The 15,611-nt window shown below is 49.5% G+C and overlaps 1 protein-coding gene and 1 long non-coding RNA gene across 2 annotated transcripts in view; both read left to right on the forward strand.

Moving 5' to 3' along the window:
• The first annotated feature begins 6,638 nt into the window (after positions 1-6,638).
• On the forward strand, positions 6,639-8,462 carry LOC121000637. The gene is made up of 3 exons (XR_005778871.1): positions 6,639-6,882; positions 7,151-7,256; positions 7,700-8,462. It is a non-coding gene; the product is annotated as an uncharacterized LOC121000637 (long non-coding RNA).
• Positions 8,463-10,383: 1,921 nt separating this feature from the next.
• Positions 10,384-15,611, forward strand: part of ESAM (endothelial cell adhesion molecule) — a 114,896-nt gene continuing 109,668 nt past the window's right edge. Inside the window, exon 1 of the mRNA XM_040431196.1 lies at positions 10,384-10,528. Coding sequence (XP_040287130.1) covers positions 10,462-10,528 — 67 coding nt within the window. The 5' untranslated portion in view covers positions 10,384-10,461. The remainder of the gene's footprint in view (positions 10,529-15,611) is intronic.

Here is a 15,611-nt window from a genome sequence, read left to right on the forward strand (position 1 = left end):
GTACACAAACATAGAAGAGGATTCTTTACGGTAAGAGCAGTGAGACTATGGAACTCTCTGCCTGAGGAGGTAGTGATGGTAGGGGGGCCTGGATGTATTTCTGGAGTGTAATAATAATACACAAGGTTATAGTTAATAGATTTCTAGACAAGGGTCGACGAGTTATTCTGATTGCCTGATTTGAATCGGGAAGGAATTTTTTCCCCCTATGATGAGGAAAATTGGCTTCTACCTCATGAGGGTTCTTTTTTACCTTCCTCTGGATCGACATGGCAGGATACCAGGTTGAATTTGACAGAAGTATGTATTTTTTCAGCCTTATAAACTATGGGGGAGGGGGAAATTTATCATTTGCAGTGTTTTTGGTGTCAGTTTTAAAGGCCATGTACACCTTCAGGGAAATTCTTTTTATGATTGCATTTAACTCATTTTGGGCTAAAATAGATTTTTCAATTTGTCTTTATTAAAAATTTTGAGCCTGTCACAAAGGGTTAACTTTTTTTCTAGCTGTGTGACTGGTACTTTCACTTTGTGCTGGTCATCTAATAACCCTTATCTCTAAATTACTAAAAGGTCCTAAACACTCATTTAAGCCACAACGGAGCTATAATGAGTGTTTATAAGGTCAGAGATAAGGAGCCCCTCAGCTCCCTGCCTGATGGAGCAGAGAGAAAATACAGATCCTGCTAGTAGATAAACTCAAAGCTGTGTAGGGAAAACGGCTCATCATTTTTCATAAAGACCAATTGAAAAAAAAGATTTTTAGCTCAAAATGAGTACAATGCGATAATTAAAAAACTGCCACCAAATGTGTACATAGCCTTTAAGTCTTTGGTTTGTGTTGCTGCGCCAAATATACGAACTGGTACTCGGTTTTATTACATTTGGTGCAAATCCAATGGGTTTTTAGCCACTGTCAGTGAAAGTATGCCAGTGGGTTGCCTGGTGTGGAGATGCAACTTTTTTGCAACTTTTTAAAATATCATTCATACATAAAAGTGTTCTAATCTTTAATTCCAACCTACTTTTCACTCCACTTTTGAAAATGCCAAATCTGATCAAATGTTGCAAAATTTTACCAGAAGTCGCAAAAAGTTCACAATATTACATTTTTACGACACAAAATTGGCATAGCAGATTTGATAAATGTCCCCCTATATTACTTTAGTCTCAGGTTCTATGGGGGTCCAGCGTTGTGATTACAGAATACTGCTTTCCTTCTCTTCTTGTAGGTACTGCACTCCTCTGCTCCCAGACCCTGCACTGCTATAAATGTAACTGCGGCTTGTACTTGTAGTTCCATAAAAGCTTGAGAGCCCCAGTTATGGGGGGTGGGGGGAGTGCGGGGTAAGTGAGGTGTGACTTCTGTTTCCAAGGCTGTGTTGTTCAGGTTTTATTGGTGCTTTTATAGCCATGTTTAGGTGACCTATAAACCTGCAGCTAAAATATGTCTTCTTTTTTTTTTCTTGGGGGGGGGGGGGGGGGGGTGTTTTTTTTAAAATGCTTTCACTGCACCAAAAACTACCTGTGCGAACTGTGCTGAAATATTTGAGAAACTTTTTTGGCCATTAGTACCAAGGCAGAACCTGCTTTCAGTACTATTGTTTGCCATTGCTGGCACATCAAAGCTTGCAGGAGGACTGGAGAGTGACTTCTGCCATCATGGATAGGGCGGAGACACTTGGGGCGCCATTAGCTAATAAGACTGTATTAATGGAGGGAACATTGACCAGCCTTCGTCATGTCCAGGACATTGCCTTTTATGACTCAGGAGATGTGGTGTTCCAACAATATATCACCCACACTACACAATGTGCTCTTCAGGGTCTCCAACAGCTTCCCAAGCCAGCTTTATCACCAGATCTCTCCCCCATAGAAAATGTCCGGGTACTGGATAGGGCGACAGTCTCTCCCATGCACAGCAGCCAGCAACCACCTTAGCTGAACTACGGGTCCAAGTTGACAGAGCTTGGAATGACATACCGCAGGAGGATCTCCAGCATCTGGATGACTGTTACCATGCCAGAGTGGCAGCCTGTATCACAACAAGGGGAGATGCCACCCAAGATTAATGTCACCCTGCTGCAGAACCCAAAATAAAGGGTGCACCACCTTGGCTGTGTGATTATTGACCATCACCACTAGCAGCTTATCCTTTGTCAGTCTCAGCTCAATCGCATTATGTTTTCCAGGTGTTCTTTTCTCATTTCCGGTAGAGATATGTACATGACTTCAGTTATTGTGTGCCAGGTAAATGCAGAAAGACGAGCAGGCAGACACAAAACCGGTTCTCTGCCTGAGCCATGCTGCTACACCATCCACACGCACTTCCTATGTAAATGTAGGTAAATGTGGGGCTGATATTGTTATAGAAGAGCAGAGGAGGGGTCGGGGTCACTGAGGACTACTCAGCGTACTTTGTTTTAATCCCTCAGAATTTTAAAAATCTCTTCTTGCTGTCATTGAAGGAGGAACATTTATTGTTTGTAGCCTCGTGCTGATATAATATTTTTAGTGGTTGTTACAATATATCATTGTAGACCAGAGATCAGCAACATCCAGTACTTCAGAAACTACAACTCCCAGGATCCTCCTTTCACGTCCATGGTAGTTACAAGAACAACTGAGCAAGTGTGCATGCTGGGAGTTGTAGTTTCACAGCAGCTGGAGTGCCGAAAGGTTGCTGATCCCTGACCTAGACAATCCTCTGTGAGCTGAACACAGCAGCAGCTCTAATCTATATTGAAGGTGTCTTCGTACATCCTAAATGGCACCCGCCATGCGAGCAATTACAGTGCGGCAGAACCATGTATTTACCACCCGCTGCAGCTGGTTTTTAGCCTGTATGGCTTATTCAGGTGACACAAGTTGAAAACACCAGTTGCTACTGGAGAAGCCGTGTAGCCAAAAGCCGCATTATATTATTGCAGTAAAACGTGCAAGGTTTAGCTGTGAGGACTGAGTCAGAGGGGTTTTTCTACCTTGGGATGCAAATGAAAAGCAGGCAGAGATCTTGAAAATTATTAATTTAATCTTTGCAGAACTTTATATTGGACTGTATTTCTGTAGCTGTAGTGTCATTTCATAGAGAGGCCACTTCTCCATCAGAAATCCCTGGAAACTCCATTGCAGGAGAACAGCAATATAAAGGGTTAATGCCGGATAATTAAAGAATGTCTGTAATGTGTCCACAATTCGAGGAAAAAATTATTTCTAAAAATATCAGCCTTGAAACCAGTGCAGCTGTACCGGATTATTAATGGATCCCTGAGCCCTGGGTGTCATTGTCCCTGTGATGGGACATAGATGAGGCACAGGAAGTCACATACTGGTTCTCCAGCAGCCAGCGGATGGTTATCAGGGGCCACAGAGCTTCCTGATGCAGAATGTACATTCCTGGCAGAGGGGAGGCTCCACCAGACACCTGCTGCCCTGGACCTACACCTCTGGCTGTGAGATTCCATGAGCTTCACCAGTGCGCTGTGCAGAAGTTCTCCACTCTGCAGAGATTTTCACAACCACTGAAGATGGTCCTCGCTTACTGCTGAGTACACTGCAGCCAGGGCAGTACTGAGAGCCAGTGCTGAGTACACTGCAGCCAGGGCAGGTAGTGACAGCCAGTGCTGATTACACTGCAGCTAGGGCAAATAGTGACAGCCAGTGCTGAGTACACTGCAGCCAGGGCAGGTAGTGACTGTCAGTGTTGAGTACATTGCAGCCAGGGCAAGTAGTGAGAGCCAGTGCTGAGTACACTGCAGGCAGGCAGGTAGTGACACCCAGTGCTGATTACACTGCAGCCAGGGCAAATAGTGACAGCCAGTGCTGAGTACACTGCAGCCAGGTGAGGCAGTGACAGCCAGTGCTGAGTACATTGCAGCCAGGGCAAGGAGTGACAGCCAGTGCTGTGTACACTGCAGCCAGTAACAGGTAGTGACAGCCAGTGCTGTGTACACTGCAGCCACGGCAGGTAGTGATAGTACACTGCAGCCAGATGAGGCATTGACAACCAGTGCTGAGTACACTGCAGCCAGGGTGGCTAGTGACAGCCAGTGCTGAATACACTACAGCCAGGGCAGGTAGTGGCAGCCACCAGTGCTGAGTACACTGCAACAAGGACAGGTAGTGACAGCCAGTGCTGAGTACACTGTAGCCAGGTCAGGCAATGACTACCAGTCCTGAGTACATTGCAGCCAGGGCAAAGAGTGACAGCCAGTGCTGAGTACACTACAGCCAGGACAGGTAGTGACAGCCAGTGCTGAGTACACTGCAGCATGGGCAGGTAGTGATAGCCAGTACTGAGTACACTGCAGCCAATGACAGCTAGTGCTGAATACATTGCAGCCAGGTCAGGCAGTGACAGCCAGTGCTGATTACACTGCAGCCAGGGAAAGGAGCTACAGCCAGTGCTGAGTACACTGCATCCAGTGACTGCCGGTGCTGAATACACTGCAGTCAGAGCAAATAGTGACAGCCACTGCTGAGTACATTGCAGCCATGTCAGGCAGTGCCGAGTACACGGCAGCCAGGTCAGGCAGTGACAGCCAATACTGAGTACATTGCAGTCAGGACAGGTAGTGACAGCCAGTGCTGAGTAAATTTCAGCCAGAGCAAGGAGTGACAGCCAGTGCTGAGTACACTGCAGCCAGTGACGCGTACACTGCAGCCAGGGCAGGTAGTGGCAGCCAGTGTTGCGTACATTGCAGCCAGGACAGGTAGTGACAGCCAGTGCTGAGTACACTGCAGCCAGGTCAGGCAGTGACAGCCAGGGCAAGGAGTGACAGCCAGTGCTGAGTACACTGCAGCCAGTAACAGGTAGTGACAGCCAGTGCTGTGTACACTGCATCCAGGGCAGGTAGTGACAGTCAGTGTTGATTACATTGCAGCCAGGGCAAGTAGTGAGAGCCAGTGCTGAGTACACTGAAGCCAGGGCAGGTAGTGACACCCAGTGCTGATTACACTGCAGCCAGGGCAAATAATGACAGCCAGTGCTGAGTACACTGCAGCCAGGTCAGGCAGTGACAGCCAGTGCTGAGTACATTGCAGCCAGGGCAAGGAGTGACAGCCAGTGCTGATTACACTGCAGCCAGGGCAGGTAGTGACAGTACACTGCAGCCAGATGAGGATGGCTAGTGACAGCCAGTGCTGAATACAGTACAGCCAGGGCAGGTAGTGACAGCCACCAGTGCTGAGTACACTGTAGCCAGGTCAGGCAATGACTACCAGTCCTGAGTACATTGCAGCCAGGGAAAATAGTGACAGCCAGTGCTGCGTACACTGCAGTCAGTGACAGTCAGTGCTGAGTACACTGCATCAAGGGCAGGTAGTGACAGCCACCAGTGCTGAGTACACTGCAGCCAGGACAGCCAGTGCTAAATACACTGCAGCCAGGACAGGTAGTGACAGCCAGTGCTGAGTACACTGCAGCCTGGGCAGGCAATGACTACCAGTCCTGAGTACATTGCAGCCAGGACAGCTAGTGACAGCCAGTGCTGCGTACACTGCATCCAGGGCAGGTAGTGACAGCCACCAGTGCTGAGTACACTGCAGCCGGGACAGCTAGTGACAGCCAGTGCTGAGTACACTGCAGCCAGGACAGGTAGTGACAGCCAGTGCTGAGTACACTGCAGCCTGGGCAGGTAGTGATAGCCAGTACTGAGTACACTGCAGCCAATGACAGCTAGTGCTGAGTACACTGCAGCCAGGTCAGGCAGTGACAGCCAGTGCTGATTACACTGCAGCCAGGGAAAGGAGCGACAGCCAGTGCTGAGTACATTGCATCCAGTGACAGCCAGTGCTGAATACACTGCAGTCAGAGTAAATAGTGACAGCCACTGCTGAGTACATTGCAGCCATGTCAGGCAGTGCCGAGTACACTGCAGCCAGGTCAGGTAGTGACAGCCAGTGCAGAGTACACGGCAGCCAGGTCAGGCAGTGACAGCCAATACTGAGTACATTGCAGTCAGGACAGGTAGTGACAGCCAGTGCTGAGTACATTTCAGCCAGAGCAAGGAGTGACAGCCAGTGCTGAGTACACTGCAGCCAGGGCGAGTAGTGAGAGCCAGTGCTGAGTACACTGCAGCCAGGGCAGGTAGTGACAGCCAGTGTTGCATACATTGCAGCCAGGACAGGTAGTGACAGCCAGTGCTGCGTACACTGCAGCCAGGGCAAATAGTGACAGCCAGTTCTGAGTACACCGCAGCCAGGTCAGGCAGTGACAGCCAGTGCTGAGTACATTGCAGCCAGCGCAAGGAGTGTCAGCCAGTGCTGAGTACACTGCAGCCAGTAACAGGTAGTGACAGCGAGTGCTGTGTACACTGCATCCAGGGCAGGTAGTGACAGTCAGTGCTGGGTACACTTCAGCCAAGGCAGGTAGTGACAGTCAGTGGTGAATACGCTGCAGCCAGGGCAGGTAGTGAAGCAACCAGTACTGAGTACACTGCAGCCAGATGAGGCAGTGACAGCCAGTGCTGAGTACACTACAGCCAGTGTAACTAGTGACAGCCACGAGTGCTGAGTACATTGCAGCTAGGGCAAGGAGTGACAGCCAGTGCTGCATATACTGCAGCCAGTGACAGGTAGCGACAGCCAGTGCTGAGTACACTGCATCCAGGGCAGGTAGTGACAGCCACCAGTGCTGAGTACACTGCAGCCAGGACAGCTAGTGACAGCCAGTACTGAGTACACTGCAGCCAGGACAGGTAGTGACAGCCACCAGTGCTGAGTACACTGCAGCTAGGACAGGTAGTGACAGCCAGTACTGAGTACACTGAAGCCAGGACACATAGTGACAGCCAGTGCTGAGTACATTTCAGCTAGGGCAAGGAGTGAAAGCCAGTGCTGAGTACACTGCAGCCAGTGCTGAATACACTGCAGCCAGGGAAGGTAGTGACAGCCAGGGCTGTCACTCCTTGCCCTGGCTGAAATGTAGTCAGCACTGGCTGTCACTACCTGTCCTGGCTGCAGTGTACTCGGCACTGGCTGTCACTGCCTGACCTGTCTGCAGTGTACTCAGTACTGGCTGTCACTGCCTGACATGGCTGCAATGTACTCAGCAGTGGCTGTCACTATTTGCTCGGACTGCCGTGTACTCTGCACTGGCTGTCACTACCTGACCTGGCTGCAGTGTACTCGGCACTGGCTGCCAGGGCAGGCAGTGACGGCCAGTGCTGAGTACACAGCAGCCAGGGCAGGTAGTGACAGCCAGGACTAAGTACACTGCAGCCAATGACAGCTAGTGCTGAATACACTGCAGCCAGGTCTGGCAGTGACAGCCAGTGCTTAAGTGCACTGCAGTCAGAGCAAATAGTGACAGCCAGTTCTGAGTACACTGCAGCCAGGTCAGGTAGTGACAGCCAGTGCAGAGTACACGCCAGTCAGAGCAAATAGTGACAGCCACTGCTGAGTACATTGCAGCCAGTGATAAGTACACTGCAGCTAGGGCAGGTAATGACAGCCAGTCCTGAGTACACTGCAGCCAGGACAGGTAGTGATAGCCAGTGCTGAGTACATTTCAGCCAGGGCAAGGAGTGACAGCCAGTGCTGAGTACACTGCAGACAGTGCTGAGTACACTGCAGCCAGGGCAGATAATGACAGCCAGTGCTGAGTACACAGCAGCCAGTGACGAGTACACTACAGCCAGGTCAGGCAGTGACAGCCAGTCCCGAGTACACTGCAGCCAGGACAGGTAGTGATAGCCAGTGCTGAGTACATTTCAGCCAGGGCAAGGAGTGACAGCCAGTGCTGAGTACACTGCAGCCAGTGCTGAGTACACTGCAGCCAGGGCAGGTAATGACAGCCAGTGCTGAGTACACAGCAGCCAGGGCAGGTAGTGACAGTTAGTACTGAGTACACTGCAGCCAGGGCAGGTAGTGACAGACGGTGCTGAGTACACTTTATCCAGTGACAGTCAGTGCTGAATACACTGCAGCCAGGGCAAATTGTGACAGCCAGTGATGAGTACACTGCAGCCAATGATGGCTAGTGCTGAATACACTGCAGCCATGTCAGGCAGTGACAGCCAGTGCTGATTACACTGCAGCCAGGGAAAGGAGTGACAGCCGTTGCTAAGTACACTGCATCCTGTGACAACCAGTGCTGAGTACATTGCCGCCATGTCAGGTAGTGACAGCCAGTGCAGAGTACACGGCAGCCAGGTCAGGCAGTGACAGCCAATGCTGAGTACATTGCAGCCAGGACAGGTAGTGACAGCCAGTGCTGAGTACATTTCAGCCAGGGCAAGGAGTGACAGCCAGTGCTGAGTACACTGCAGCCAGTGCTGAGTACACTGCAGCCAGGGCAAGGAGTGACAGCCAGTGCTGAGTACACTGCAGCCAGTAACAGGTAGTGACAGCCAGTGCTGAATACACTGCAGCCAGGGCAGGTAGTGACAGCCACCAGTGCTGAGTACACTGCAGCCAGGACAGGTAGTGACAGCCAGTGCTGAGTACACTGCAGCCAGGATAGGTAGCGACAGCCAATGCTGACTACACTGCAGGTAGTGTCAGCCAGTGGTGAATACACTGCAGCCAGGGCAGGTAGTGACAGCCACCAGTGCTGAGTACACTGCAGCCAGGAAAGGTAATGACAGCCAGTGCTGAGTACACTGCAGCCAGGACAGGTAGTGACAGCCAGTGCTGAGTACACTGCAGCCAGGGCAAATAGTGACAGCCAGTGCTGAGTACACTGCAGCTAGGATAGGTAGTGAGAGCCAGTGCTGAGTACACTGCAGCCAGGTCAGGCAGTGACAGCCACCAGTCCTGAGTACATTGCATCCAGGGCAAGGAGTGACAGCCACCAGTGCTGAGTATACTGCAGCCAGTGACAGAGCCAGTGCTGCGTACACTGCAGCCAGTGACAGAGCCAGTGCTGAGTACACTGCATCCAGGGCAGGTAGTGACAGCCACCAGTGCTGAGTATACTGCAGCCAGGACAGCTAGTGCAGAGTACACTTCATCCAGGACAGCTTGTGACAGCCAGTGCTGGGTACACTGCAGCCAGGGCAAATAGTGACAGCCAGTGATGAGTACACAGCAGCCAGGGTAGGCAGTGATGGACAGTGCCGAGTACACAGGAGCCAGGGCAGGTAGTGACAGCCAGTGCTGAGTACTTTGCAGCCAGGTCAGGCAGTGACAGCCAGTGCTGAGTACACTGCAGCCATGGAAAGGAGTGACAGCCTGTGCTGAATACACTGCAGCCAGGGCAAATAGTGACAGCCAGTGAAGAATACACAGCAGCCAGGGCGGGTGACAATAGTCTCTTTTCTTCCAGAGTAAATCCCAGGGGTGGCACAGTATCTCATCTGCAGCCAGTGCTGAGTACATTGCAGCCAGTGCTGAGTACACTGCAGCCAGGTCAGGCAGTGACAGCCAATGCTGAGTACACTGCAGCCAGCACAGGTGAAAACAGTCTCTTTTCTCCCAGAGTAAATCCCAGGGGTGGCACAGTATCTCATCTGCACAGGTGGCACATTCCCTCAGCCTAGTGGTCAGTACATTACAGGAGCCAGGGCTGCCACAGTTTCTTCTCTCCCAGTGCCGAGTATATTCCGAGGCTGCACAGTGTCTTCTCTCCCAGTGCCGAGTTACAGTATATTCCGGGGCTGCACAGTGTCTTCTCTCCCAGTGCCGAGTATATTCCGAGGCTGCACAGTGTCTTCTCTCCCAGTGCCGAGTATATTCCGAGGCTGCACAGTGTCTTCTCTCCCAGTGCAGAGTATACTCCGAGGCTGCCCAGTGTCTTCTCTCCCAGTGCCGAGTATACTCCGAGGCTGCACAGTGTCTTCTCTCCCAGTGCCGAGTATACTCCGAGGCTGCACAGTGTCTTCTCTCCCAGTGCCGAGTATACTCCGAGGCTGCACAGTGTCTTCTCTCCCAGTGCCGAGTATACTCCGAGGCTGCACAGTGTCTTCTCTCCCAGTGCCGAGTATACTCCGAGGCTGCACAGTGTCTTCTCTCCCAGTGCCGAGTATACTCCGAGGCTGCACAGTGTCTTCTCTCCCAGTGCCGAGTATATTCCGAGGCTGCACAGTGTCTTCTCTCCCAGTGCAGAGTATACTCCGAGGCTGCACAGTGTCTTCTCTCCCAGTGCCGAGTATATTCCGAGGCTGCACAGTGTCTTCTCTCCCAGTGCAGAGTATACTCCGAGGCTGCCCAGTGTCTTCTCTCCCAGTGCCGAGTATACTCCGAGGCTGCACAGTGTCTTCTCTCCCAGTGCCGAGTATACTCCGAGGCTGCACAGTGTCTTCTCTCCCAGTGCCGAGTATACTCCGAGGCTGCACACTGTATACTCCTCCTCCTGCGGAGCACATTACCGGCAGTGTCCCTCTCGGTGGGGCGTGTCCTCCTCTGCAGGTGTCCCCTGCGCCCCCGCCCCCTGGCCCACTTCGGAGTCTAGTACATTGCAGCAGCTGTAGGAGGACAAGAGCAAATCAATTGTGAGGAGCGGAGAGCGGCGCGGGCATCATGAGGATTAGATGGGGATCACGGAGGCGCTGGTTCGGGGTCCTGGGGGCCCTGCACCTGCTCGTGGGTGAGTCACCTCAATCGCAGTGATCAGCAGCTGTGGGATCCTTTAACCTCTTACTTCTCGGGGCAAAGTTTCGCCTCACAGCAGAACTGAATCCTACTCTGTCCTGTGTCCTGTCAGATGGTATATGGCGGTGACCAGCAACCTGTGGCTCCAGCTGCTGTGTAACTACAACTCTCAACATGTTCTTGTATTGCATGCTGAAGGTGGTAATTTGACAACAGTTGGAGAGGCCACTAATAGCAAGCCTCAGTCAGAGGATGGGGTGAAACTGGAGTTTTATGTCATTAGGGTGTTGGCAACAGAGCTCACAGTCCAGTACAACAATGAAGTGTACCAATGCCCTGTATATATATAGATTGTATATACTTATTAGATATGGGCAGGGGATCAGGCGGATCTTGTTCTGAGAGGATTTCAGGATCTATTCCTAGTTACAGTTTACTGGGTCTTTCACTGTATAATCCTCAGTGATGACTCCAGACCCATAATAATCAAGTGTCATAATACAGAGGCTCAGCCTGAGCAGGGAATTCTAGGAATCCACATATTGATTAGACACTGTATATAGAGAGCAATGACCTGTGTATATAGAGAGCAATGTCCTGTGTATATAGAGTAATGTTCTGTGTATAGTGACAGTATATATGCTGTGTACTGTATTGATAGTGTCCTGTGTATATAGAGAGCAATATCATGTGTATAGTGACAGTATATAGAGAGCAATGCCCTGTGTATAGTGACAGTATAACACTGTATACTGTATAGTGTCCTGTGTATATAGAGAGCAATGTCCTGTGTATAGTGACGGTATAACACTGTATATAGAGAGTAATGTCCCATGTACATAGAAAGTAATGTCCTGTGTATAGTGATGGTATAACACTGTATATAGAGAGTAATGTCCTGTGTATAGTGACGGTATAACACTGTATATAGAGAGTAATGTCCTGTGTATAGTGACGGTATAACACTGTATATAGAGAGTAATGTCCTGTGTATAGTGACGGTATAATACTGTATATAGAGAGTAATGTCCTGTGTATAGTGACGGTATAACACTGTATATAGAGAGTAATGTCCTGTGTATAGTGACGGTATAATACTGTATATAGAGAGTAATGTCCTGTGTATAGTGACGGTATAGCACTGTATATAGAGAGTAATGTCCTGTGTATAGTGACGGTATAACACTCTATATAGAGAGTAATGTCCTGTGTATAGTGATGGTATAACACTGTATATAGAGAGTAATGTCCTGTGTATAGTGACGGTATAACACTGTATATAGAGAGTAATGTCCTGTGTATAGTGACGGTATAACACTGTATAGAGAGAGTAATGTCCTGTGTATAGTGACGGTATAACACTGTATATAGAGAGTAATGTCCTGTGTATAGTGACGGTATAATACTGTATTTAGAGAGTAATGTCCTGTGTATAGTGACGGTATAGCACTGTATATAGAGAGTAATGTCCTGTGTATAGTGACGGTATAACACTCTATATAGAGAGTAATGTCCTGTGTATAGTGATGGTATAACACTGTATATAGAGAGTAATGTCCTGTGTATAGTGACGGTATAACACTGTATAGAGAGAGTAATGTCCTGTGTATAGTGACGGTATAGCACTGTATATAGAGAGTAATGTCCTGTGTATAGTGACGGTATAACACTGTATATAGAGAGTAATGTCCTGTGTATAGTGACGGTATAATACTGTATATAGAGAGTAATGTCCTGTGTATAGTGACGGTATAGCACTGTATATAGAGAGTAATGTCCTGTGTATAGTGACGGTATAACACTCTATATAGAGAGTAATGTCCTGTGTATAGTGATGGTATAACACTGTATATAGAGAGTAATGTCCTGTGTATAGTGACGGTATAACACTGTATATAGAGAGTAATGTCCTGTGTATAGTGACGGTATAATACTGTATATAGAGAGTAATGTCCTGTGTATAGTGACGGTATAGCACTGTATATAGAGAGTAATGTCCTGTGTATAGTGACGGTATAACACTGTATATAGAGAGTAATGTCCTGTGTATAGTGACGGTATAACACTGTATAGAGAGAGTAATGTCCTGTGTATAGTGACGGTATAGCACTGTATATAGAGAGTAATGTCCTGTGTATAGTGACGGTATAACACTGTATATAGAGAGTAATGTCCTGTGTATAGTGACGGTATAGCACTGTATATAGAGAGTAATGTCCTGTGTATAGTGACGGTATAGCACTGTATATAGAGAGTAATGTCCTGTGTATAGTGACGGTATAACACTGTATATAGAGAGTAATGTCCTGTGTATAGTGACGGTATAATACTGTATATAGAGAGTAATGTCCTGTGTATAGTGACGGTATAATACTGTATATAGAGAGTAATGTCCTGTGTATAGTGACGGTATAGCACTGTATATAGAGAGTAATGTCCTGTGTATAGTGACGGTATAACACTGTATATAGAGAGTAATGTCCTGTGTATAGTGACGGTATAATACTGTATATAGAGAGTAATGTCACAATGGTGAGAACTAAAAATGGTGTAGACACAGTCCCAGATTTACTAATGTATCTGTAGCAAGAATCTATCTAAAAGAAAGTGGCACAAAATGGTACAAATTGGCACAATTTGGTGCATATAGGGTTTCAACACTTTTTCCCGGCATTCTCGAAAAAAGAGTTGAGGCTTAGCGGAAAGTGGGCAGAGCATCACTGGAAGGGACAGGGCCTAATATGTGCCACCAAAATGGATGGTATATAATCCGAGAAAAGTGTCTATGGGGGTATTCATCATCCAGCCTGAGCCCTGTGAGAGATCTGCTGCAGGTCTAAGCTTACACCATCTACAGGATTAGTAAATCTGGGCCACGGTAATATATCGGTCCCAATGTGCGCCAAAATGGTCTGAGATCCTGGGGGAAAAGTAAACCAACCATTAGGTGGTATAAAGTTAAACTAGACATTACAATAAATCCTATGTTAGAAAATCTGCCGCACATAGTACAGCCCAGACCCCCACCGCCTACTACCTCCGCTTGCTGTTTCTGAATAGAGTTTCTGTCCAATTCTCAATGTGAGGTTATAATTTAACGTCCCTTTAATGGATGATTGCTCTGTGGATGGTGTTAATTGTAATTCACATAATTGCTTTTAATGAATAGTTATGTGACCATTTCCAGAGCGATACATTCACAGCTGTAGATTTGTGACTTTATCGTCTGGTTGGTGGCACATAAATTATGTTACTGACATTTATACACTGGGCACACAAAGTTATTCCAAGTATTTCAAGCAATAAATGTTTATTAACTGCTCGTCTCTATGTAAATGTGACCAGAGCAGTAGCACTGGTTACAGTGTGCTCAGTGCTGGTTACAGTGTGCTCAGTGCTGGTTACAGTGTGCTCAGTGCTGTTGATGGTGTGCTCAGTGCTGGCGGTAGTGTGCTCAGTGCTGGTGACGGTGTGCTCAGTGCTGGTGATGGGTGCTCAGTGCTGGTGATGGGTGCTCAGTTCTGGTGACAAGGTGCTCAGTTCTGGTGACAAGGTGCTCAGTGCTGGTGACAAGGTGCTCAGTGCTGGTGACGGTGTGCTCAGTGCTGGTCACGGTGTGCTCAGTGCTGGTCACGGTGTGCTCAGTGCTGGTCACGGTGTGCTCAGTGCTGGTGACGGTGTGCTCAGTGCTGGTGACGGTGTGCTCAGTGCTGGTGACGGTGTGCTCAGTGCTGGTGACGGTGTGCTCAGTGCTGTTGACGGTGTGCTCAGTGCTGTTGACGGTGTGCTCAGTGCTGGTCACGGTGTGCTCAGTGCTGGTGACGGTGTGCTCAGTGCTGGTGACGGTGTGCTCAGTGCTGGTGACGGTGTGCTCAGTGCTGGTCACGGTGTGCTCAGTGCTGGTGATGGTGTGCTCAGTGCTGGTCACGGTGTGCTCAGTGCTGGTGATGGTGTGCTCAGTGCTGGTGACGGTGTGCTCAGTGCTGGTGATGGTGTGCTCAGTGCTGGTGATGGTGTGCTCAGTGCTGGTGATGGTGTGCTCAGTGCTGGTGATGGTGTGATCAGTGCTGGTGTGCTTAGTGCTGGTGATGGTGTGCTCAGTGCTGGTGACGGTGTGCTCAGTGCTGGTGACGGTGTGCTCAGTGCTGGTGTGCTCAGTGCTGGTGACGGTGTGCTTAGTGCTGGTGATGGCGTGCTCAGTGCTGGTGACGGTGTGCTTAGTGCTGGTGATGGTGTGCTCAGTGCTGGTGACGGTGTGCTCAGTGCTGGTGATGGTGTGCTTAGTGCTGGTGATGGTGTGCTTAGTGCTGGTGGCAGTGTGCTCAGTGCTGTAGCGAGCGTGCTCAGTGCTGGTGATGGTGTGCTCAGTGCTGGTGATGGTGTGCTCAGTGCTGGTGATGGTGTGCACAGTGCTAGTGACGGTGTGCTCACTGCTGGTGACGGTGTGCTCACTGCTGGTGACGGTGTGCTCACTGCTGGTGACGGTTTACTCAGTGCTGTAGGGAGTGTGCTCAGTGCTGGTGACGGTGTGCTCAGTGCTGGTGACGGTGTGCTCAGTGCTGGTAATGGTGTGCTCAGTGTTGGTGACGGTGTGCTTAGTGCTGGTGATGGTGTGCTCAGTGCTGGTGACGGTGTGCTCACTGCTGGTGACGGTTTACTCAGTGCTGTAGGGAGTGTGCTCAGTGCTGGTGACGGTGTGCTCAGTGCTGGTGATCGTCTGCGCAGTGCTGATGACTGTGTGCTCAGTGCTGGTGACGATGTGCTCAGTGCTGGTGACGGTGTGCTCAGTGATGTAGGGAGTGTGCTCAGTGCTGTAGGGAGTGTGCTGGTGACGGTGTGCTCAGTGCTGTAGGGAGTGTGCTCAGTGCTGGTGACAGTGTGCTCAGTGCTGGTGATGGTGTGCTCAGTGCTGGTGATAGTGTGCTCAGTGCTGGTGACAGCGTGCTCAGTGCTGGTGATGGTGTGCTCAGTGCTGGTGATAGTGTGCTCAGTGCTGGTGACGGTGTGCTCACTGCTGGTGACGGTTTACTCAGTGCTGTAGGGAGTGTGCTTAGTGCTGGTGACGGTGTGCTCAGTGC

The sequence above is a fragment of the Bufo bufo genome, chromosome 1, assembly GCF_905171765.1.
Source record: "Bufo bufo chromosome 1, aBufBuf1.1, whole genome shotgun sequence".
NCBI classification, from domain to species: domain Eukaryota; kingdom Metazoa; phylum Chordata; class Amphibia; order Anura; family Bufonidae; genus Bufo; species Bufo bufo.